This window comes from Leuciscus leuciscus (assembly GCF_965113295.1).
Source record: "Leuciscus leuciscus genome assembly, chromosome: 16".
Lineage (NCBI taxonomy): Eukaryota > Metazoa > Chordata > Actinopteri > Cypriniformes > Leuciscidae > Leuciscus > Leuciscus leuciscus.
The window spans coordinates 13,493,915-13,517,655 of record NC_138740.1 but is presented as its reverse complement, the minus strand read 5'-3'; the positions used below and the strand labels follow the sequence as shown (position 1 = coordinate 13,517,655).

Sequence of the window (23,741 nt, the reverse complement as noted above, 5' to 3'; positions counted from 1 at the left end):
AAACAAATTTCTCGAAGAAAAGGAATTCCACATGGAACATCACATTCTGAACTGTAGTACTTATGTTTGTCACAAGAGGGAGTACTTTGTATAATATTGTTTTTGTGCCATAAAATCTTTTTCATCAAATGAATTACATGACATGCTGCAGGGGTCCCAAACTTATGGAAAACCTGGAAATATCAGGGAATCAAAAAATAATAATTTCAGCCCTAAAAAATAAATAGATTATTTATATTAGGTACATTATATATATTTTGATTAATGGCGATTAATTGCATCTAGCATAAAAGTTTTATGTGTGTATATGTGTGTGTGTATGTGTATATATATATATATATATATATATATATATATATATATATATATATATATATATATACATACACACACATATATAATATATATAAATATAAAAATATATATATTCACACATATATTATGTAAACAAAAACATTTATGTTAGATGCGTTTAATCTATTCGACAGCTCTAATGATATAAAATTTGCCAAAACACTATGACCACCTGCCTAATATGCTGTTGGTCCTCCGCGTGCTGATAAAACAGCGCTGCACGCACTCGAGGCACCGACTCTGCTAGAGCCCTGAAGGTGTCCTGTGGTATCTGGCCTTCAAGTCCTGTAGGTTTTGAGGTGGAGCCACCAAGGTTCAAACTTGTTTGTCCAGCACATTCAGATCATCAGCTCAATTGAATTGAGATCTGGGGAATTTGGAGAGGGGCAACACCTTGATCATGTTCCTCAAACCATTCCTGAACAATGTGTGCAGTGTGGCAGGTGCTTTATCCTGCTGAAAGAGGCCACTTCCACCAGGGAACACCATTGTCCTGAAGGGGTGTACCTGGTCTGCAACAATGTTTATGTAAGGTGGCACGTGTCAAATTGATGTCCACATGAATGGTAGGACCTAGTGTTTGCCAGCAGAATATTTGCCCAGAGCATCTCACTCCCTCAGCCAGCTTGTCGTCAACCAGACAGGTCCCACGCACCAGGACCTATGACCAGCTTTTCGGCTCCATACCGAATCGATCTTCAAGCAAAAGGAACTGGATGAATAATTGAATGCTACGATCCCAATCTGAATTTTGACTTGTGATGCAGGCTGAATCATAATGACACTGTTTTTGTTTGTTGGCCAGAGGAGAACTCTGCCTGGTTTCTTCCAAGTTTTTTTTTTTTTTCTCCATTCTGTCACTCACACACACACTCCAGATCTGATGAAGGACCTGCGGCCGGACATGACGACAACGATGTCCTGAAATGTCAACTAGTCTCTCCCCTGTGAAGGCCTCCTTCCCTTTACCTCTGTACAGACAAAACGTTGTCAAAATAGTTCCGGTTCACATGGCTAAAGCGATTAAATAATTCTGTATTATACATTTTTAAGGCCAATTTGTAAAGAAAGACTACACGCCTGCGCACATATACAGTATATTCAAACGCGCATACCTATAGACTAAACACGTAATACGCATGTGCACGCCGTCAGCATTTTCACAGGTTTGTGTTTTTAAAGCTTGCATAGAAATACAAAAATATATATTTTTAAATCTTCAAGGCTTGCACCTTGGAACCTATTTCAAGGTTTGTGTTCTCGAGCCACCAGGCACTGTTGTGCGAATGAGCGGGCCGGAGCGCGTTAAGGGTTTTCTGTTAGAAAGGTGTCATGTTCATGTCATGTCTAAGTTAATAACTAATGATCTTTGCAACGGAAGTGAATCAATCAAAACTAACTTCAGTTGGACAATAACTTTATTCTAGAGCTGCTGTAAAGCCAAAACAATCTCTGTTACTTTAATTTCCTATTATCACTGTAAAGCTGCTTTGAAACAGTCCATATTGTTAAAAGCACTATATAAATGAAGGTGACTTGAGTTGACCTGATGGAGTTTGGGTTACTAGCCACTGTCGCCTCTGGCTTTCTTAGTTGGGGGACACTTAATATTCAACAATATTATTGATCTGACTGTAACTGATGCTGCTGTACGAGATCTGACCTGAGCTGGACGATGACATCATTTTTTTGCAGAACTGCTTTATAGATGACATGAACTAATTTAATAATTGATAATCTTCAGCTGAACAACAGCCGAAATTGCATAATTCACCTGTTTTCACTGTAAAGCTGCTTTGAAACTATCTGTATGGTATAAAGCGCTTTATAAATAAAGGTGAATTGACACAGACACGGCCATGTGACGTAAAAGGACTCATTGGACCACCGACCTTCTTCCACTGCTCCAAGGTCCAGTTCTGATGATCGCTTTCGACGGTGGACAGAGGTCATCATAGACACTCTGATTGGTCTGAGTGCGATGAACTGTGTGTTGACACATTCTTCCCATAACCATCATTCAAATTTTTGTGTGACTCATAGATAGTTTGTTTGCTGGATAGCCTTCGTTGCCCTCGTGAATCGATGAGCCTTGGCCGCCCGACACCCTGTGGTCAGTTTGTTGGTTGTCCCTCCTCAGACCACTGTTGGTAGTCTCACCACTGCTGACCGGGGGCGACCCACAAGCCTTGTCGTTTCAGAGACACTCTGACCCAGTCGACTTGCCATAACAATTCGGTCCTTGTCAAAGTCGCTCATGTCGTTTATTCCTGCCCTTTTCTCCTGCATCCAACACATTGATTATGAGAACTGATTGTTGGATGACCATCTAATCTACCCTGACTAGGAGATGATCAATGATATTCACTTCACCTGTGACTGGTCATAATGTGTTGGCTCATCAGCGTATATTGTAATAATATTTCACAATATTACTATTTTTAATGTCTTTTTGATCAAATAAATGCAGCCTTGGTGAACATTAGGCATCTTTCAAAAATATAAATCGTACCGACCCCAAACTTTTGGACAGTAGTGTATATTGTATATTGTTGTACGTATAAAAAAAAAAAGATTTTGTAATATATAACATAATATAATGCAATATAATATAGCTTTTAAAATGTTTGTGAGTTTATAATTTATGAGATCATAATAATACTAAAGTTATTTATCAGGTTGTCACAAACCACTCGAAATATCCATGGAAAAGTCAATGAATACTCAGAAATTAATTGATCAAAATGTGAGAACCCTTACGTTATTAGAAATCCCTCAAATGAAGAGAATTGAAGTATTAAATTGCAACAACAGCAAAAGAAAATTAAATAGCATAAAAAGTTTGCTTTGTTTCCATATACAGTACAGGTCAAAACTTTGGAAACATTACTATTTTTAATGTTTTTGAAAGAAGTTTCTTCTGCTCATCAAGCCTGCATTTATTTGATCAAAAATACCGAATTTTTTTTTTATATTGTGATATATTATTACAATTTAAAATAATTGGTTTTCAATTTATTATACTTTCAATTATCATTTATTTCTGTGATGCAAAGCTGAATTTTCAGGATCATTACTCCAGTTTATCACATGATCCTTTAGAAATCATTATAATATGATGATTCATTATCAAAGTTGGAAACAGTTCTGCTGCTTAATATTTTTTCATAACCTGTGATACTTTTTTAGGATACTTTGATAAAAAATAAAAAAAGCAATTTTTTAAAAAATAGAAATCTTTTGCAACAACAATATACACTACTGATCAGTAATTTGGGGGTCAGTATTTATTTTTTATTTTTTTTGAAATAAATCAATACATGTATTCAGCAAGGATGTGTAAAATTTATAAAAAGTGATAGTAAAGAAGATTTATATTATTAGAAAATATTTTTTTATTTTGAATAAATGCAGTTCTTTTTAACCTTTAATTCATCAAATATATTAGGCAGCAGAACTGTTTCCAACACTCATAATAAATCAGAATATTAGAATGATTTCTAAAGGATCATATGATAGACTGGATGTCACATGTGACACTGAAGACTGGAGTAATGATCCTGAAAATTCAGCTTTGCATCACAGGAATAAAGTATATTCAAATAGAAAACGCCTCGGTTACGACTGTAACCTCGGTTCCCTGAAGAGGGAACGAGCGTTGCGTCGAAATTGACGCTATGGGGAACGCTTTGCGTGATGACGTCTTGAAGCACATGTAAAATCAGTCCAATGGTGTGGCGGAACGTCAGAGGCGGGTGACGTCACGTACCAGGAAGCTATAAAAGCCAGCCCGAAACAGAAAACGAAAGCTTCGTAGAGTCTGAAGTCGTGCTGACAGGCATGAAGGAGATATGGCAAGGTGACGCAACGCTCGTTCCCTCTTCAGGGAACCGAGGTTACAGTCGTAACCGAGGCGTTCCCTTTCAAGGGAACTCGCGTTGCGTCGAAATTGACGCTATGGGGAACGTCTATATACCAACGCCACCATAGCTACAAATGTCTGTCCTGTGTGAAATCAAGTGAGCAGCACTAGGAAGACAAAACCTGAGACCCTGGAGTAGAGTCTAGGTCTAAAGAGTAGAACCTGACGAAGGTGTGCGGTGAGGACCAGCCTGCCGCATCACAAACGTCCTGTAAAGATACTCCTGATAAAAGGGCCTTAGAGGCCGCCATACTCCTAGTAGAGTGCGACCGGACAGCCAAAGGAGAAGGCTGCCCAGCCGCCTCATAAGCAAGTGAGATAGCCTCAACCACCCACTTGCTCATCCTTTGCTTAGACACTGGACCTCCCTTGTTAGGGGACCCAAAGCATACAAACAATTGATCGCTTTTACGCCACAGGGCAGCTCTGTGGACATAAGCGTCTAATGCCCGAACAGGGCAAAGCAAATTATTCGCCTCCTGGTCCGCATTTTGAAAAGGAGGAGGACAGAAGGCCTGCAGAACAATAGGTCTAGCCACATTAGTGGGGACCTTGGGGATATAACCCGGTCTAGGATGAAGAAAAGCTTTAACCATACCCGGAGCAAACTCCAAGCATGACGGAGCAACCGACAATGCTTGGAGATCCCCTATTCTCTTGAGAGAAGAAATAGCAAGAAGGAACAGAGCTTTCAGAGTTAGGAATTTCTCAGGAACCTCCTCAATAGGCTTAAAGGGAGCCAGGGAAAGGCCTTGCAGCGCAATGGACAAATCCCATGGTGGCACCCTAGAGCGAACTGCAGGCCTCAGCCTCCAGGTGCCACAAAGGAAACGAGATACCAAGGGGTCTTTCCCCACAGACATTCCACCCAAAGGAATGTGGTAAGCACCTGTGGCCGCCACATAAACCTTTAAAGTGGACGGGGTCAGACCTCTAGTGAACCGGTCCTGCAGGAACTCCAGCACTGTACCAATTGGGCAGTTGACTGGATCCAACCGACGGTCACTACACCAAGAAGTGAATACTCTCCACTTCAGGGCATAAAGTTTCCTCGTGGAGGGAGCTCTGGACTGTAGAATGGTCTCAACAACCTCAGTTGAGAGACCTGACTCTATGAGCTGGGCCCCCTCAGAGGCCAAGCCCACAGGTTCCACAGTTCCGGTCGGGGGTGAAAAATCGAGCCCCCTGCTTGGGACAGAAGGTCCCTCCTGACAGGAAGCTCCAGAGGATGCCCGTCGAGGAGGGACACAAGATCGGGAAACCATACTCTGCCCGGCCAGCGCAGGGCTATAAGAAGCAGGCAAACCCGGTCCCTGCGAACTCTCTCCAGAACTCCCGGGAGCAGAGCAACTGGGGGAAAGGCGTACAGACGTAGCCTCGGCCACGTCTGTACCATAGCATCCAGTCCCAGAGGAGCTGGATGCGTGAGGGAGAACCAAAGTGGACAGTGAGACGTCTCTCGAGACGCAAACAGATTCACTTGTGCTTGGCCAAACTCCCTCCATATCAGCTTCACCACCTCGGGGTGGAGCCTCCATTCCCCGGGCCTCGGCCCCTGTCTCGACAGAGTGTCTGCTCCTATATTCTGGACCCCGGGGATGTAAGCTGCCCTGAGTGACAGCAACTTCCCCTGGGACCACAAGAGGATATGGCGTGCCAGATTGGATAATGGGCGCGAGCGCAAACCCCCTTGGTGGTTGATATAGGCGACTACCGACTTGTTGTCCGTATGCACTAACACATGGTGTCCCCTGAGATCTGTGATAAAGCTCCTCAGAGCCCGGAAGACAGCTAACATCTCTAGGCGATTGATATGCCAGGAATGATGATGGTCTTCCCACAGACCTTGAGATGAGCGACCCACTAGGATCGCTCCCCAACCCGTGAAGGAAGCATCCGTCGTTAGCAGTTTGCGACGACAAGGAGCTCCCAGCACTGGGCCCTGGGACAGGAACCAAGGTTTCTTCCACATAACCAAGGCACGTAGGCATCGCCGCGTGACCTTGATTGTGCGAAATGGGTTGCCCCTCGGGGAAAACCCCCTGGTCCTGAGCCACCACTGCAGGGGCCTCATGTGCAGTAGTCCAAAAGGTATCACGTTGGAAGCTGCTGCCATGAGACCCAACAGTCTCTGGAACTGTTTGACAGTGAGTAGCTGGCCTAGCTTTACACTTTTCACAGCTGCAAGGATGGAATCTATACGTGGCGGTGACAGGCGCGCCTGCATCGACACTGAATCCCAAACCACGCCTAAAAAAGTGGTCCTCTGAAGTGGAGAAAGCACACTCTTCTTGGCGTTCAGCCGTAACCCCAACTCTTTCATATGGGCGAGAACAACATCTCGATGTTGAACCGCCATCTGATGCGACTGAGCTAAAATCAACCAATCGTCGATGTAGTTCATGATGCGAATACCCTGGAGGCGCAGAGGCGCCAGAGCTGCATCCACGCATTTGGTGAAAGTGCGGGGTGATAAAGCCAGGCCGAATGGAAGAACTCGATATTGGTATGCTTTGCCCCCGAAAGCAAACCTCAGGAACTTCCAATGACACGGACTGATGGAAATATGGAAATATGCGTCCTTGAGATCTATCGTGACAAACCAGTCCTCGGACCTGATCTGTGGCACGATTTGTCTCAACGTTAACATTTTGAACTTGAGCTGCATGACTGACTCGTTCAGAACTCGGAGATCTAAAATGGGACGCAATCCCCCGTCCTTCTTTGGAACTATGAAGTACCGGCTGTAAAACCCGGTTTCTCTGTTGGAGGGAGGTACATATTCTATGGCCCCTTTCTCTAACAGAGTGTTTACTTCCTGTTCCATAACCAGAACCTGCTCGGGGCCCACCACTGTGGGCAGGACCCCCATAAACCGAGGTGGGCGTTTCTTGAATTGTATCTGATACCCTTTTTCCACGGTCTGCAGGACCCAATGAGAAACATTTGACAGTAGCTTCCACGCTGTCAAAGATTCTACTTAGAGGTACCAGCCTCTCGAGACTGGTTTCTGGATTTTGTTGCTGTTGAGTAGTCGGTTCGTCGCCCTGTAACGGCGCACCGGCAGGGAACGACCGAACAGACTGCTCTAGCACCCTCCTCAGAGGGGGCGGGCATCCCGAGGCCACTACGTTTCCGGGTGGACCTTGAGATATGTGCTCGCCGGAGACCGCTGCGCCCTGAAACACCGGAGGCGGCAGGGTTGGCAGACCGGTCCCCTGAGGGCACAGAAGAGAGACGGGCACCGTAAAAAGAGGTGTTGACCGCTCTGCTTCGGGGGGGACTACCCTCATTTGTCCTGAGCCCTCGGACATCAGGACTTTTTCCCAGCAGCCTTCTTGGCGGTAATAACGGTCCGCAGATCCGTTTTACCCCTCGAAGACTGCTGGGTTTGAGAGCAGAAAATCCCTTGTCCCCGAGATTTTTGTGGGGGAGCACGTGAGGAAACGCTCTGTTTCTGAGTGGCACGGTGCTCAGCGCTCTTTTTAGAAGAGTGAGGCTGCTCCCGCTCAGCAGCCTCAATGAAAGAACGGCGGGGGAGAAGTTTCTGAAGTGCAGCTGCCTGTTTTGAAGCTTCTTGTGATTTAGCTACAGCACTATTAACTGCATCTCCAAATAACCCTTGAGTGGAAACCGGTGCATCCAAAAGAACATGTTTCTCTTTGTCCTTTATATCACTTAAATTGAGCCACAGATGCCTCTCAGTGGCCACCAGGGCTGCTATAGAGCGGCCAATGGATTTAGCCGTTTCCTTGGTGGCCCTGAGAGACAAATCTGTGGCTCTACGCAGTTCAGACACAGTATTGGAACCAATACCCCCGCCCTCCTCAGAATCACCCAATAATTCAGCCTGGTACGCTTGCATTAGTGACATTGTGTGTAAACACGCTGCAGCTTGGCCGGCGGCGGCATAAGCCTTATGAACCAGGGAAGATGTGAATTTTACTGGCTTGGATGGTAGTGCAGGAGCCTTCAGAGAAGATGCCGTTGCTGGAGAGAGATAGCTCGCGAGCGTCTCTTCCACCTTCGGCATCTCCCCATAACCATGCTCTTTATAATTGTGAATGGAAGAATAGTGTGATGTTTGTGCAGTATACACTCTATATGACACTGGTTTCCCCCACGATCTCGACACCTCGGTGTGGAGATCGGGGAAAAACGGAAGGCTTCTGCGCTGAGGCTGTGCACGAGATGGCAGGAAACGCTCGTCGAGCTTGCTTTTCGAACGAGCGCCCTGCCGATCCTCTGGCCACTCAATAGATAATCGCTCGACAGCTCTCGTAACAACATCGAGCAATTCTTCAAACGCATGAGACTGAGGTGGCGAATCCTCAGACTCAGCGTCAATACTAACAACGTCCAACTCCTCAGAGCTGGACAATTGCAGTATTGGTGCCTCTATCGGGGGGGAAGAAACCGCAGCGCGTGCTTCCACAACCTGATGAGAGGCACTGGATCTATCAGAAAGAGGCTGAGATAAGGCAGAGCCTGTCTCAACATCTACTGATAGATCCATTTGCGAACCCCAGGTCTGGGATCGACGCCGTGCCTCGGCAGCGGCGGGACCCGAGCCCTGGGGAACGCGATCCTGGTAAAATAAAGCCAGGCGGGATCTGAGCGTACGCATAGGAAGCGCGTCGCAATGCTCACAGCCAGCACCCTCGAGTGCTGACTGGGCATGCTCTTCACCCAAACAGACAACACAAAGAGTGTGAGTGTCCCCACCCGTTAAATAACGCGGGCAGGGGTGAACACACACTCTAAACTGCTGCTGCTTACTCGCCATATCTGAATATATATAAATAATACAATATAGACAGACAACACCAAATAACAAGGACAGATTTCACACAGAGCGCAACTGAAGACTCAGAAAGCTTTCGTTTTCTGTTTCGGGCTGGCTTTTATAGCTTCCTGGTACGTGACGTCACCCGCCTCTGACGTTCCGCCACACCATTGGACTGATTTTACATGTGCTTCAAGACGTCATCACGCAAAGCGTTCCCCATAGCGTCAATTTCGACGCAACGCGAGTTCCCTTGAAAGGGAACTATTATTTTAAGTTGTAATAATATTTCACAATATTACTGGGTTTTTTTTCTGTATTTTTGATCAAATAAATGCAGGTTTGATGAGCAGAAGAAACTTCTTTCAAAAACATTAAAAATAGTAATGTTTCCAAACTTTTGACCTGTACTGTAACTTGTAATAAGTTATTAGTATTGAAAAACGATATTTTGTAAATGCACTAAGCTTTTGAAGATATCTAGTGGCACAAACCACTGACAGACATAATTTAATCTTGTTTATGAAAGGACTAATAAAAACAAAGCTGTGATGTTTCTTCTCAGGTCATATACGTATATCAGACCTGGGCCTGGCTGTGCATGTACCAGATGGTCAGACAATCAAAGGCCGGGTGGGAACTGTGGGATACATGGGTATGTCTTTGCCTTTATTAACCTCTAAACAATATCAACAGCAGAAGCAATCCATGTAACCTGCATATGTCTGTCTCCCATCAGCCCCTGAGGTGGTGAAGAACGAGCGTTACACTTTCAGTCCAGACTGGTGGGCTCTCGGCTGTCTCCTCTACGAGATGATCGAGGGTCAGTCTCCCTTTCAGCAGCGCAAGAAAAAAATCAAGCGAGAGGAAGTGGAGCGGCTAGTCAAAGAGGTGGAGGAAGAATATTCCAGCAAGTTCTCAGAGGATGCCAAATCACTCTGTAAAATGGTTAGTATCCAGTTAAATATTAATTATCCAATCCAGGGATTTTGGTACTCACCGATACCGATTACCGATGCCTGTATTTTCATTGCATTTGTCATTTTTAAAAATATTGGGGAACCAAAAGAATATGAATCATTATGTTCAGTATCGGTATCTGTATTTCCCTAATCCAATCCACTTATTAATTATAATTAATGTTATATAAATTTAGTGATCAGAATAATACACTGGGGGGAAAAAGTTGCTGCCTTAAAGGTAGGGTAGGTAATCCTGTTCAGAAACACTTTTTTTTATACTGGGTGAAATGGTCCTTCCATCCTGATAGTAGTCAATACATTATGTGTTTAGAAAAAGGAATGAAAAAAATCAGACCTCTGTTGCAGCTGCAGGACAGTAAAAACTCTGACCAATCACTGCCATTCGGTGCGAATGTAAAGAACCAATCAGATGCCTTCATGTCTCGTGCCCGCCCCGAGCCCCACTGCGCGCGCTGCCCGGCGTGCACTCATCACATGTCACCGTTCCCGGAAATATTCAGCTCAAAGCACCTGCATATGCAGTCAGCGAAGGCAAACAAGGCAAAAACTACTTCCTCGGACCCTGCCCGCGCTCTTGAACGACCTCCTCTGCTTCGCCCTCAACCCCGGACCTGTCCTCGAACCGACGATGCGGTACTTGTCTCCGGACTCGGAGTGTACGTTAGTCTTCATTAGAGTCAACAATGTTTTCATCATGGAAACTCTTACATGCAAAACACCGTATATGTTATGAATCTTACACGAAATTCATCTTCATCACAGTGTAACTGATGGTAATGGAAAAACGTGTATCAATGCAACCTGTTTTTAGTTTTGCCTTATAAATATAGCTCGTTACCGAATGAAACTTTACCATTATCGATATGCTAGCTTGATAGTGAGTACTAAAAGAAATCTTATTTGTTTATATTCATAGTGATAAAGTTAGGTATTTTATTACATGTGATTCTGACATGATGTCACTGTATGTACTGCGCTCCTTCCTCTCCACTCGTCTCAGGTAATAAATGCGTCTTGTTCCAGCCTGAGCGTTTGGCGTCGCGCGTTCATGTGTTTTGGGGGCGTGGCTTTGGAAGGAGCTCAGAAGGGAGGGGGTGGAGTGAATGGAAATAATGAGCTGTGTTTATTGCAGATTAAAAGGTCTACAGTCACTCGATTTTTATATTTTCTTTTTCAGAGTACTTACATTTTAATTATGTATTGGTATATAAAGACAGTTTAAACAAATTTGGAATGTTTTTTTTTTAGAAAAATGATTACCTACCCTACCTTTAAATATTCAAGTTGATTGCACTTAAAAATTTAAGTAATTTCAACTGACTTTAAAAATGTCTTTAAAATGACTTTAAAAAGTTAAAGCAATGCAAAGCATGTGTTGTCATAACTTATTTTTACAGTGTAGCAATTAAACACATCAATATTTCTGAGAAAATCCACATATTAATTAAAGATGCTCTGTCAAGTTTACCTTCACCCAAAAATGAAAATTCTGTCAACATTTATTCACCCTCATGTCGTTCCAAACCTGTAAGGCTTTCTTTCTTCTGTTGAACAAAAAAAGAAGATATTTTGAAGAATGTTGGTAACCATATAGTTTTAGTTCCCATTGACTTACATTGTACTTTTTTTCCATACAGTGGAAGTTAATTGGGAACCGAAACTGTTTGGTTGGTTTTATAACAACATGAGGGCGAGTCTTATATAGTTCACACAAGACACATCTCATGATGGGTAAAAGCAAAGAGCTGTCTCAAGACCTTCGCAACCTAATTGTTGCAAAACATAATGATGGCATTGGTTATAGGCGCCATTCTAAGCTTCTGAATGGTCCAGTGAGCACTTTTGGGGCCATAATACGGAAGTGGAAAGACAATAATTTCACCATAAATTTGCCTCGACCAGTGCTCCTCGCAAGATTTCTGATAGAGGAGTGAAAAGAATAATCAGAAGAGTTGTCCAAGAGCCAAGGATCACTTGTGGAGAGCTTCAAAAAGACCTGCAGATAGCAGGTACTGTTGTCTCAAAGAAAACAGTAAGTAATGCACTCCACCGCCATGGCCTGTATGCACGCTCACCACGCAAGACTCCATTACTGGAAAAAAAGCATGTTGAAGCTCATTTAAAGTTTGCTGCACAACATTTGGAAAAGCCAGTGAAATACTGGGAGAATATAGTGTGGTCACATGAGAGCAAAATTGAACTGTTTGGATGCCATAATACACACCATATTTGGAGGAGAAATGGCAGTGCACATTACCCTAAAAACACCATACAACTTGGTGTTGGCTCTTGGACAACTCTTCTGATTATTCTTTTCACTCCTCTATCAGAAATCTCGCGAGGAGCACTGGTCGAGGCAAATTTATGGTGAAATGATTGTCTTTCCACTTCCGTATTATGGCCCCAAAAGTGCTCACTGGACCATTCAGAAGCTTAGAATGGCGCCTATAATCAATGCCATCATTATGTTTTGCAACAATTAGGTTGCGAAGGTCTTGAGACAGCTCTTTGCTTTTACCCATCATGAGATGTGTCTTGTGTGACACCTTGGCAATGAGACCTTTTTGTAGGCCATCATTTGGGACTAAACCAGCTGTTATTAATTTCCACTGACAGGGGGCTGGATTGCTTTTTAATTAATGTAAGTTTTCAGCAGTTGTCTTGGCTTTCCATGCCTTTTTGCGCCTCCCTTTCTTCATGTGTTCAATACTTTTTCCCTGTGTCATTTCACATTATTACACATAACTTAATTTCTGAACTTATTTTTGTTTGTTTCTTTGTATGTATGGCTTACTTGGGTTGTTACCAACATCTGGTGAAAATGTCATGTCAATAGCACCTTTGGAAATATATTTACTGAGAAAAATGATGACGTGTTCAATACTTATTTCCCCCGCTGTATATATATATATATATATATATATATATATATATATATATATATATATATATATATATATATTTTTTTTTTTTTGGTTTAGCTGCTAATCAAAGACCCTTGTGAGAGGCTTGGCTGTCAGGGGGGTGGAGCTTCAGAGGTGAAGGCCTACCCTATTTTCCGTTCCATCAACTTCAAGCGGCTTGCAGCAGGCATGCTCGAAGCGCCCTTTATTCCAGATGTAAGTATTTTCTGAGATTGCCACTTTTTTTAAACTGTTATTGGCAATATCAGTCATAACAACTATTGTTATTACCATTACTCTTTCACTGTTTAAATGAATAGTTCACCCAAAACTGAAAAATACACCATTTTTGTTTTTTAAATAATTATCCTCATGTTGTTCCAAATCCATTTCAATTTCTTTTTGGCTTGGAACGCAAAAGGAGACAGTTTGAATCATGTACCAGTCGCTCTTTTCCTTGCATTTGCAGTGAATGGGAACTGGAGCTTTCAAGCTTCAAAAAGGACACAAAAGCACCATGAAAGTATCATAAAAGTAGTCCATATTACTTTTTATTTATTTATTATTATTCATACATCAGCTTTGGGGAAAGAAAAGAACACAATTTTAATCTTGCGAATGATTTGTTCATAAAATCAGACATGGCTTCTTCAATGAGACAACGTAGCATGATATGTTTCTCTGTTTCAGCCTCAGGCCATCTACTGTAAGGACGTGTTGGACATCGAGCAGTTCTCCACAGTGAAGGGGGTGGAGCTGGAACCCAAAGACGACTCCTTTTACTGCAAAGTATCCACTGGAAGTATTCCCATCCCCTGGCAAAATGAGGTTAGGTCACTACCCAGAATAACCTTGATAAATGCTTTACTCTGAACTAGACATGTGCCGGTATTCGGTAATACGATAAATCGCGGTAATGAATATGCATGATATTGTTATCGCGGGCACTTCAAAATACCGTGAAAAATAATAGATCAGAATTTAGATTTATAGAACGCGCATTAGCTTATTTTCCATCAACCGCTTAAAAAAACACTGCGTATATGCTGCGCGAAACACGTGCGCACTCTGATGTAAACAATCCCCACATGTAGAAGCACTGTGTGCATGCGGCGCAGTGCGCGCTCTAGTCTAATGTATACAATCCTCACATGGAGATGAAGCACGGAGCATGAAGAACGCTGCCGACGATTTATCCCCCTTCTAAAAGCAGGGCTGTCAATTCTACGCATTCAGCGTGAAACTCAAGCAATCGACACTTTTCACACGCTCTCGCTCCACACATCCATTATCTCACGCAGAGAAAAATCGCGGAGCAAAGATCGCACTGCCACCGACAGACTAGACAGAGCAGGCTACTTTTGATATGAAAACAATTCTCAGCTCTCATGTTCTGTCCATTTTATTACGAAATTCAGACAATAAATACCGTTTTGGCGCTTGTAAATGTGACGTGACAGATCGCTGTAGCGCCTCAGTTCAAGCAAACCGATCATCTGTTACTTTTTATTTAAAGATACAGTACAACTTACCGAAAGGTATTTATGTCTCATACATAATATCCATCAATTGGTGTTTTAACCACGAAAAGAGATCAATAAAACTGCAGGTGAACAATTATGTCACAGAACGTTACATTTACCTCAGGAAAGCCATTTAATGACCAGCACCTTAACTTAGTTGACTAGAAAAAAAAGCTATAGAGGAGTATTTTGCTAAATATGTGCACTATATTACATTTGTATTATATTTTTACTTGTGTCATAATTGTTATTATGATGAAAACCACATTATATTTAATTAAATTAAAATATTGTGATAATACCGTATACCGTGATGAAAGCTCAATCAATTAATCGCAGCATGAAAATTTGATACCGGCACATGCCTACTCTGAACCCTGATTGCTGCTTTATGACCAGCATGCAATAAAAAGGAAATTAACGTTGACTTTGATAATGTGTACAAACAGACTGCAATCAACACAAATTGGGGATATTTTCTCTTGAGAATAAACAGGACGTGCACTCAATGCTGCCATTATGAAATTGACTTCATGAAATAAATAGGGACGTGAAAAAGTTATGTTATTACAGCTTTCATCCTATAACCTTTTTTAATTGTTAAAAAATTTTTAATGCAGAATCAATATCAAAACTTAGAATGCAAGTTAGAAATATTTCTAAATTAACTATAGAAATTAAATTACTTTTTAATGAAGAAAGGTAATGTCATTTTAGTTTGGAGGATGTGTGTTATTTTAGTATTTATTATTTATATACTATTGGTATTTGTTCATATTTTGTATTAGTTTTTTTTTTTTTTTTTTTTGTGCTTTTGTCACTTTTTTTAACAAATATTTCTAAATAGTTTTATTTACAATTTACAATAAGGTTCTATATAAGCATTCATTAACTACATGATCTTAAAGGAATAGTTCACTTCAGAATGAAAATTCTGTCATTATTTGCTCGCCCTCACGTTGTTTCAAACCTGTATGAATTTCTTTCTTCTGTTGAACTCAAAAGAAGATATTTTGAAGAATGTCGGTAACCAGACAGTTGATGGAAGCAACTGACCTCCAAAGTAGGATAAAAAATACTATAGAAGTCAGTGGGGTCCATCAACGGTTTGGTTACCGGCATTCTTCAAAATATCTTCTTTTGTGTTCAACAGAAGAAAGAAATTCATACAGGTTTGAAACAACGTGAGGGCGAGCAAATAATGACAGAATTTTCATTTTTAAGTGAACTATACCTTTAGGTGCTTTCACACCATGTTGTAATGCCCGTAATTACGTAATTTCAATATGTAAAAATCGTTCACGTCCTCATAGAGTTCCATATTACAACTTGTAAGCTGGGAATTTTAGGACAGATCCTACTTGTACCACGTGACCACTGTACCACCTGACTGCTGCAGGTTCATTTAGGCGTTGATATGCAGTTAACATGAACTAACAATGATAAATACTTCTAAAGCATTTGTTAATCTTAGCTAATGTTATAAAAAAAAAAAAAAATGTATTCAGCATTTACTAATACATTATTAAAATCAAAAGTTGTGTGTGTTTATATTATTTAGTGATATGAGCTAACATGTATTGCTTAGTTGATGCATTAATGTTAACTAATGGGACCTTATAGTAAAGTGTAACCACAGTTTTAATGAATTTTTCTTTCCATTTGAGTTTTATTTCACTTCAACTTCACCTTATTTCAGTTAGTTTCCAAGGCATTATTTCATTTTTCATAAGATATTTTATCTCAGTATTATTTATAGAATATCATAGTTTTTTTTTATTAACAGTTTGAATTAATTTTTATATTTTGTGTTTTTATTTTAGTTTATTTCTTGTAATGTTTTTTACAAATATTCCTAAATTTTAATTGAAATTTTTTGTGTTAATTTAATAGTTTTAATTTTATTTCAACATGACAACAACACTGGACAAAATAAAATAATAAAAATGTATTTATAAAAATTCTAATTTAACATGTTTTGTTCATGAGACTAACATCCACTGCTAGAAAAAAAAAAGTGTAATTGGACTGTTGTCTCAAACTTTTGTAGTTACTGAGAGGTTAGTCTGATGCATGAGGCACACAAAAGCTCACACAAAGAGTCGTCATCCGATTGGTTGATTTCTACATGATTTCCCAGGAGACGTGTGTGTCGCGTTCTTTAACGGTTTGTCTAGAACCAAAGCCGCCGTCACGCCAAACCCCCTCATAGAAGAAGAAAGCCGTCGTGTTTACAACTGTGAGAATCACGCTTATCATGATCAACTAAACTGGATTTTCAAAAATATGTGAAGTATGTGTAGTTCACAGCATAGACTCTTTAAAATGCGAAAAAGAGTTTCACACGCCAGTCTGTTACTGTAGGGTCATCGACTTCTGAAGATCTGGCTACACAAGACTACTGAGATATAGACCTAGTGACAACAAGCCCCAGTTTATATTAGTTTGACTTTAATTCTATGTGTCGTCATTTCATTGATCCATTCAGATGATAGAGACTGAGTGCTTTAAAGAACTCAACATCTTGAACTTGGATGGCACTGTGCCCCCTGACCTGGACTGGAGAGGTCAACCCTCGCCCCCACCCAAACAGGGCTTACTGCAGAGACTCTTCGGCCGGCAGGTGAGATTTCATCACATTCTTCTATTATTTAAATGCATTGCTTTTGTTTCAAGACATTATTGTTTGTTCCATTAGTGAATGAGGTTCTCAGCCAATACTGTATTATGTTTGATAGTGAAATCGTATACGGGTTTGCAGGCGATTCTTGTTATGTAATAAAATATCAGTGTGCAGGTTTTCTTCCCCCTCTCCCTGCTGTATAATTAGTTAAGTATGAAATGATTCATGTAATATAGACAGATTACAAATGTATAACTTTTTAGAGCCGGTTACCTTTGTTCTCAGTTTTATTTGGCTCTCTTGTCACTCTTTAATCGATATGCAAACTAAATGTAAAGGCATGTTAAAAAAATTTGGCACACAATTTTGTGTTTTAGACAAAAAAATGCTTTTTGCTATAAAATTAGAGATGCACCGATTGCAATGTTCTTGGCCGATTCCGTTTTCCGATTTATAAAAAAATTTTGTAAGTCTAACCTCCCGATACTGATTTTTGCCAATTCCGATTTTCTTTCTAAGAACTATAATTGACAGCATATACAAACAATTTTTTTTACTTTTCTTCAATACAAATTTTTTTTTTTTTCATAAAAAACCACATGTAAAAAGTCAGTAATAAAAGAAGAACAAATAAACAAATTGTATTATTAACAAATTAGACTACTGTCACTTTAAGAGCTTATGCACGGATCCAACTTGCGTTCTTTCTCAACTATTTACATTCCAAAACTGATTGTGTTTAACTGAATACTCACCAAGACAGGCATTTTGACATAACTGTGTGTGTATTTGACCGTTTAAGCGCAGTAAGCCACTCATTTTGGTACTTGCGACTCACAAGCTGTTTGAGAGGCGGCTTTATTTGCGCGCCACTAATTTAGATCAGTGGTGCACGTGCTTTTGGTGCGAAACCTGTGGAAATTTGTCAAATTATGCGCAATACAAGCACTATTTAACTGGTGTGAGTGTGTTAGAGGAGGCGTGTGTGTGTGTCAATTCGCCGTCTGAGAAAAGAGAGCGTGAACGCGCAGCTGACGTTATTGGCCGAGAAGGCGGAAAATCAGCTGATTTCGGTCCCTGGCTGGTCGATCGGTGCATCTCTATGTGAAATGGTAGAAACATTGGGAAATGGGTGGATTTTTTTTTTTCCAAAACCGTTATTTACTACTTGTTAATGCTAGACTGTGGCAGGTGACATTGAGAAAGGAGCATTTTTATTTTTGAGAGCATTTGATTGGACAAGATTTGTATACACCCCTGAGTGCAAGATGAGTCATACATTTTGGGGGGCTGTTTTCCAGGAAGAGAATGTCTGCTTTTCAACTTTTATTAGCACACAGATGACCTCAAAGTTAGTTAAATTTGATAAGGTTTTTAATGCTGCTAAATCCCAGTGTTTGACTGTGCATGTGTCTATGCTGCCCCCGCAGGACTGCTGTGGAAACTGCAGCGACAGTGAGGAGGAGCCCACGCGGCTGTGAAGGCACGGCCTGCCTAGGGCTCCTCCCCTACACCACTGAGGATCTCATTTGTTTACAGTTTTTGCACATTTGTATTTTTAAGATAGCTCTATATAAACATTGGAATGTATATTTTCACTATATAGCCATGCAGTGTATCTTATTTAAAGTCATCGAAATGAAAAGGACAGAAAAAAGGGTCCCAATTATTGTCCTTTTATCATGTGTGAAGTATGGCAAGGACAGATCGTTCAACACTGCTCAAGTCTCAAACCCGGTTGAGCCCAACCGTTCTTGTACATTTCGTAGGTATGTCTCACAGCCTCTTTGCGCTTTTCTTTTCTTTTTCTGTTCTTGTACGATTTCACACATGTACAGGATGCACTCTGAATATTTGTTTTAGACGTGGGGAGCAAAGGAAATTTGCTTTTGCAGATATTTTTATATTTATATTTTGAATTTTATTTTCTTATGGTAATCTCGACAATCAAATGGCACCATTTGTATAAAACAGTGATAAGTGTGCATTAATGGATTTTAAAAAAAAGAAAAGAAGCAAAAACAGGAAAGGACTATAAAACAGAGGGAAATTTTAAGATCATAAATTCGCTACCAGAAGTCTCAAATATGTTATCTAAGGTTACTTAGCTAGAGATACCTAGTAAACCAAATAGGCATGACTTAAGTGCATATACGTACAATAACAACTGCAAACAGTTGTACCATGTTGTAAATACGCGACACTCATCTGTAAAGTCTTCAGTGCGTCTTCCTGCTAATTCTTCTCTGGATAATAGGGAAGAACATCCTGATTATAGTCCATAATGAGTCAAACCACGAGGCATTATTTTCCATTTCACAACATGACTGATAATAACATGACATTGTAATTTGTCAAATTCCAGCTCTGAAGACCGAACAACTTTAATACTCAAACGATTCTCAGCAATTGATCATTGCTTAACAGTTCATCATGCTAATAGACATGTTATTTAATGTTTTTATAAGTAGATTTGCGCAATTGTATGGGCTGCATACAATTTTAATTGCTGCTTTTTTACATGTAGGTCAAACAAAAATTCATTTGCCAAAAAGAAATGTTTTGTTCTGTGTTGCGTATCCCCTGCGATCTCAATAAGCTCTTTATGTTTTCAGTTGCTCGGAAATATGATGTCTTGGGAACTTTGTTGTAAATTTGATCTCTTGATGCACTTAAGACCAAACAACTTCTTAAATTGTTGTCCTCCATCTTCATTGAAGGTGCCTTTTTTAAGTTTTAAGGTACTCTTGTCATTAGGGCTGTTTATTCAAATATCTCCATTATATTTTTTGAGTTGGCTTAGCGTTTTGTGCGCACACTTTCTCTTTTCTTCGCTGTTGTTTTACCTCGAATATTACTGTGCCCTGTGGATGTTCAAACTTTTTCTAAACCTTGTGAATTCTTATTTTGGACATCGTAGAGTCTCGCGAAAGGCTTTGGGACTTTATATTGAAGCCTAGCTGAACGCGTAACATCAGTGACCTGCCAACTCAAGGGTCTGTAAAACATAACATACTTTGGAGGAAGTCTTCAAACGCACCGCCAGCGAATGACTTGGCGGATCCTTGAAAGTCGACACATTTCTCATCCACCTGCAGTTTACTTTAATTCTCTTGGATAAACTCAAATACATTCCAGTCTCTACTGTACTGTACAGTTGTAAAATTTACTCAGTTTGTTTTGTTGTTGTTTATTTAGCAATAATGGATTTGATAAGTATAACTATTATGTAAATGTGTATAAAATGACATTTCAAATCTAGAGCGAGACAAAACTTAGTTTGACTCAATGTTTTCCTGAGCCAGGCTTTTAACACTGTGAAGTGATCATTTCTGTCACAGTTGTATTTTTTTTTTTTCGCAAATTTATAACTGTATGTATGTACTGTATGTGTGCTTAAATGCTGTATGTCTGAGTGTATGTGTGCTTTAACCTGCACTGTATGTGCCCATATTCTTTATCATAACCACTAGTGGATGCCATTTTCTGCCCTAATGAAACGTTACATTTTAGGGAAGCTTTCAGTGTTTTTCTTTTCCAAGAGGAAAGGTGGAGAACTTCAGCCTTACTGATAATAATATTGTCCATTTATTAGTAATACCAATATCATAGATTTCATGTTTACCTCAAGGCAGAGCGAATCTCATAAATTTCATAGACAACAAGACTGAGAAAAGACATGCCAGTGGCTTTGGAGGTCAGTGTCAAAATGGAAACTAGCCACATATGTCAGTGTTATTAATCAATGCATTTTAGTTGTAAACAATAAACGCAGACCCCATTATATGAACTCTGTCATATTAGTGTTTTTGTTGTTGTTTTGAAGAGTATAAACAAGTAAGATTATTCCTACATCTTGTAAGCCTCAAAGTGTACGGTGCCATTTTAAGCATCGTTTTCCATTAGCAAACAACATGCCATTGAGGGCTATAGAATCAAATTAAACTTTTTAGTAACTGTATAATGTGCTTATTTGAGTAAAGTATGATATATACAGTAACTGGAGGATTTGGCTATTGTAAGTTTAATGTTTTTTTATCTCTATTGAATTTTTGTCTAGGTTTGCTGATAGTGACTCAATTTTAAAACAGATTTTAACATATCTGTATTATTTTAAAGCGGCACCTTTTCTTTTCTTTTGCCTAATGTGTATGTAGAAGTCCATTGCCCTTTCATTTAAAGGGATAGTTCACCCAAAAATGAAAAAAAATTAATTACTCACGCTCATGTCGTTCCAAACCCGTTAGACTTGTGTTTGTTTTTGAAGCACAAATGAAGATATTTTAAATGAAATCTGAGAGATTTCTGTCCCTTCATTGACAGTCCAAGCAACTACACTTTGACTCTTCAAAAAGTTCATAAAGAGATCGTAAAACTAATCCTTATGAATTGAGCGGTTTAGTCCAAATTTTCAGAAGAGATACGATCACTTTATATGATAAACAGATTAAATGTTGGCTTTTATTCACATACTATAAACATTGATCAGCGAACATAAACAGAAGCTCAGCCGTACTTGCTTGATGCGTAAGATCAAACCTCATTGGTTCTTGAGAAAGCTCAAACGTGCTGCGCAACAAAAATGAACCTCATTGGTTCTTGCACGTCAAGCGAACATGCTTCTGTTTATCACAACTGATGTGTGAGTTGATGAATGTTTTTATGTGAATAAAAGCCTAAATTTAATCTGTCTAGCGTATAAAGTGATCGTGTCTCTTCAGAAAATTGGAACAAAACCACTCAATTCATATGAATTAGTTTTACAATCTCTTTATGAACTTTTTGAAGCATCAAAGTGGTAGTTGGACTGTTCATGAAGGGACAGAAATTTCTCGGATTTCATTTAATAATCTTAATTTCATTAAATGATGAACGAAAGCCTTACGGGCTTGAAACGACAGGGTGAGTAAATTATCAAATAATTTAATATTTTTGGGTTAATTATCCCTTTAAGGCCAGATGAATGTGTTTGGTTGTCTTGTACCTGTTTATCCCTGTTCTTGACGCCTTATTTTTATGTGATACAAAAAAAAGGTTCCTGGATTGCACATTGAAAACTAATTTTTTGCTGAACTCAATAGTTAATTCTCACTCAGGTTACTGCCATTGTTATGTATGTTTTTATTTGCTTAATATATACGGCCTTACTGATAAAATAATGTCAAGTTACTGGTTTATATTTTAAAGTTGCATAAAAGACATGCCATTGGGAATGTTTATAGACTTTTCTGTAAAGTTTTTTTTTTTTTTTTTTTGATGGTGATGATGACGACAGTGAAGGAATTTGTTCTTTCTTGTCAAAGCACTGATGCTCATTTTCTCTGTTAAGTTTCTGCTGTCCGTCTCTGGCCTGTGAAGCCTGTACATTACGCATGGCCTCTCATGCAGGTCTTCTGTGTAACAAACTGAATTTTGTTCCCTGTTTTCCTTTTTATCTGCATTAGTATTCAACTTCAATAAATTTTTATTTGGTTAAATATTGTGTAGCTCTTAAACTCACTTCATATTTGAATTTATTCTATCTTAAATCTATCACAATTGACAATTCTTGTTTTTATGGAGTATTGCAGTATTTGTTATTTGTGCACATCATTATTTTTAAATACATGCGCCCTCGTTATCTTTAATTAGAATAACTTCTCCCTTTTGCAGTGGCATCTCTTCTCTGATGATGTGTTTGGCGTGAGGGCGGGACAACCTGTCACTCACATGAGATCGACCAATAGAAAACCACAACCATCCAATCAATTCCCCATGGACAAAATCAAGTCCCGCCCATACATTTTTCCTCTTTACCAAGAAGTAGTTTTACTCAGTTCCATGCCGACTTTGAGACCTTTTCTTTCTGAGTGACTACACCTTTGCAATCAGATTTACGAAGTTTTGTGGCTTTCTGTGGTCCACACTGCGAATTTGTATAAAGAACATATCTGCGTTAGGGAAATTTCCACAAAAAAAATTGCCTATTTGAAAAGTCTGGATTTCGTATGCAAATTTAATGTAGTTAAGGTAAATGTGACCGCACCTTAAACAATAGCCAATAGCGTTTGGTTTACCTCACAGACTGCAAGTCGTACTTGACAGCACCATGGAAGCGAATCCGAGCGCTGATGATACGTTGGATTCAATAGTAGAGGTGTGAACAAATTCTACCCATTTCATTCTTAACCAACGTACAGTTGGAAAACGGAATAAAACTTGAGCGTTTGAGCAACACACACACATCTCCAACTCATGTTGCTCCGTGACGTGTCAATGGTCACTTTGGCCAGGTGGTATTTATAGCATAGGGGGCGGAGCTTTAGATTCTAGAGAGCATTTGATTGGACAGAAAATGTGATGAGAAGCTGAAGTCCGTGGTGATGTCATAAAAATCCGTGATCCATTTTAGCGGAAGTGAGAGACTGTAAGTTTTGAATGTCTATACCTCCTAAATGCGAATTTTGTCATTGTTTTGGAACACACCAGCTTATTCATAACCTTAAAGGGGCTATATGCTTTTTTCTGAAATTGAAACTCGCGACTGACACCTGTGGCCAAAAAACAGAACTGCTCTTTCAGAACGCGCGCTCGTACATGCACACTTCACAAGTCATCTGCTGCAAGGAGGTCAACATTATGTTTACTGAGGTAAGAACAGTCAAATA

General features: G+C 40.0%; 1 protein-coding gene and 1 long non-coding RNA gene across 2 annotated transcripts in view; one reads left to right on the top strand and one right to left on the bottom strand.

Annotated features, from left to right (window-relative positions):
- Window positions 1-18,707, top strand: part of grk6 (G protein-coupled receptor kinase 6) — a 62,755-nt gene extending 44,048 nt beyond the window's left edge. The window contains exons 11-16 of the mRNA XM_082141311.1: window positions 9,628-9,717; window positions 9,802-10,010; window positions 13,027-13,164; window positions 13,639-13,776; window positions 16,960-17,094; window positions 18,525-18,707. Coding sequence (XP_081997437.1) covers window positions 9,628-9,717; window positions 9,802-10,010; window positions 13,027-13,164; window positions 13,639-13,776; window positions 16,960-17,094; window positions 18,525-18,575 — 761 coding nt within the window. The 3' untranslated portion in view covers window positions 18,576-18,707. The remainder of the gene's footprint in view (window positions 1-9,627; window positions 9,718-9,801; window positions 10,011-13,026; window positions 13,165-13,638; window positions 13,777-16,959; window positions 17,095-18,524) is intronic.
- A 2,116-nt stretch (window positions 18,708-20,823) lies between these two features.
- Window positions 20,824-22,977, bottom strand: LOC309477999. Its single transcript, XR_014198738.1, has 2 exons — window positions 21,683-22,977; window positions 20,824-21,633 (listed from the first exon to the last, which is right to left on the bottom strand). It is a non-coding gene; the product is annotated as an uncharacterized lncRNA (long non-coding RNA).
- Between the last annotated feature and the right edge of the window lie 764 nt (window positions 22,978-23,741).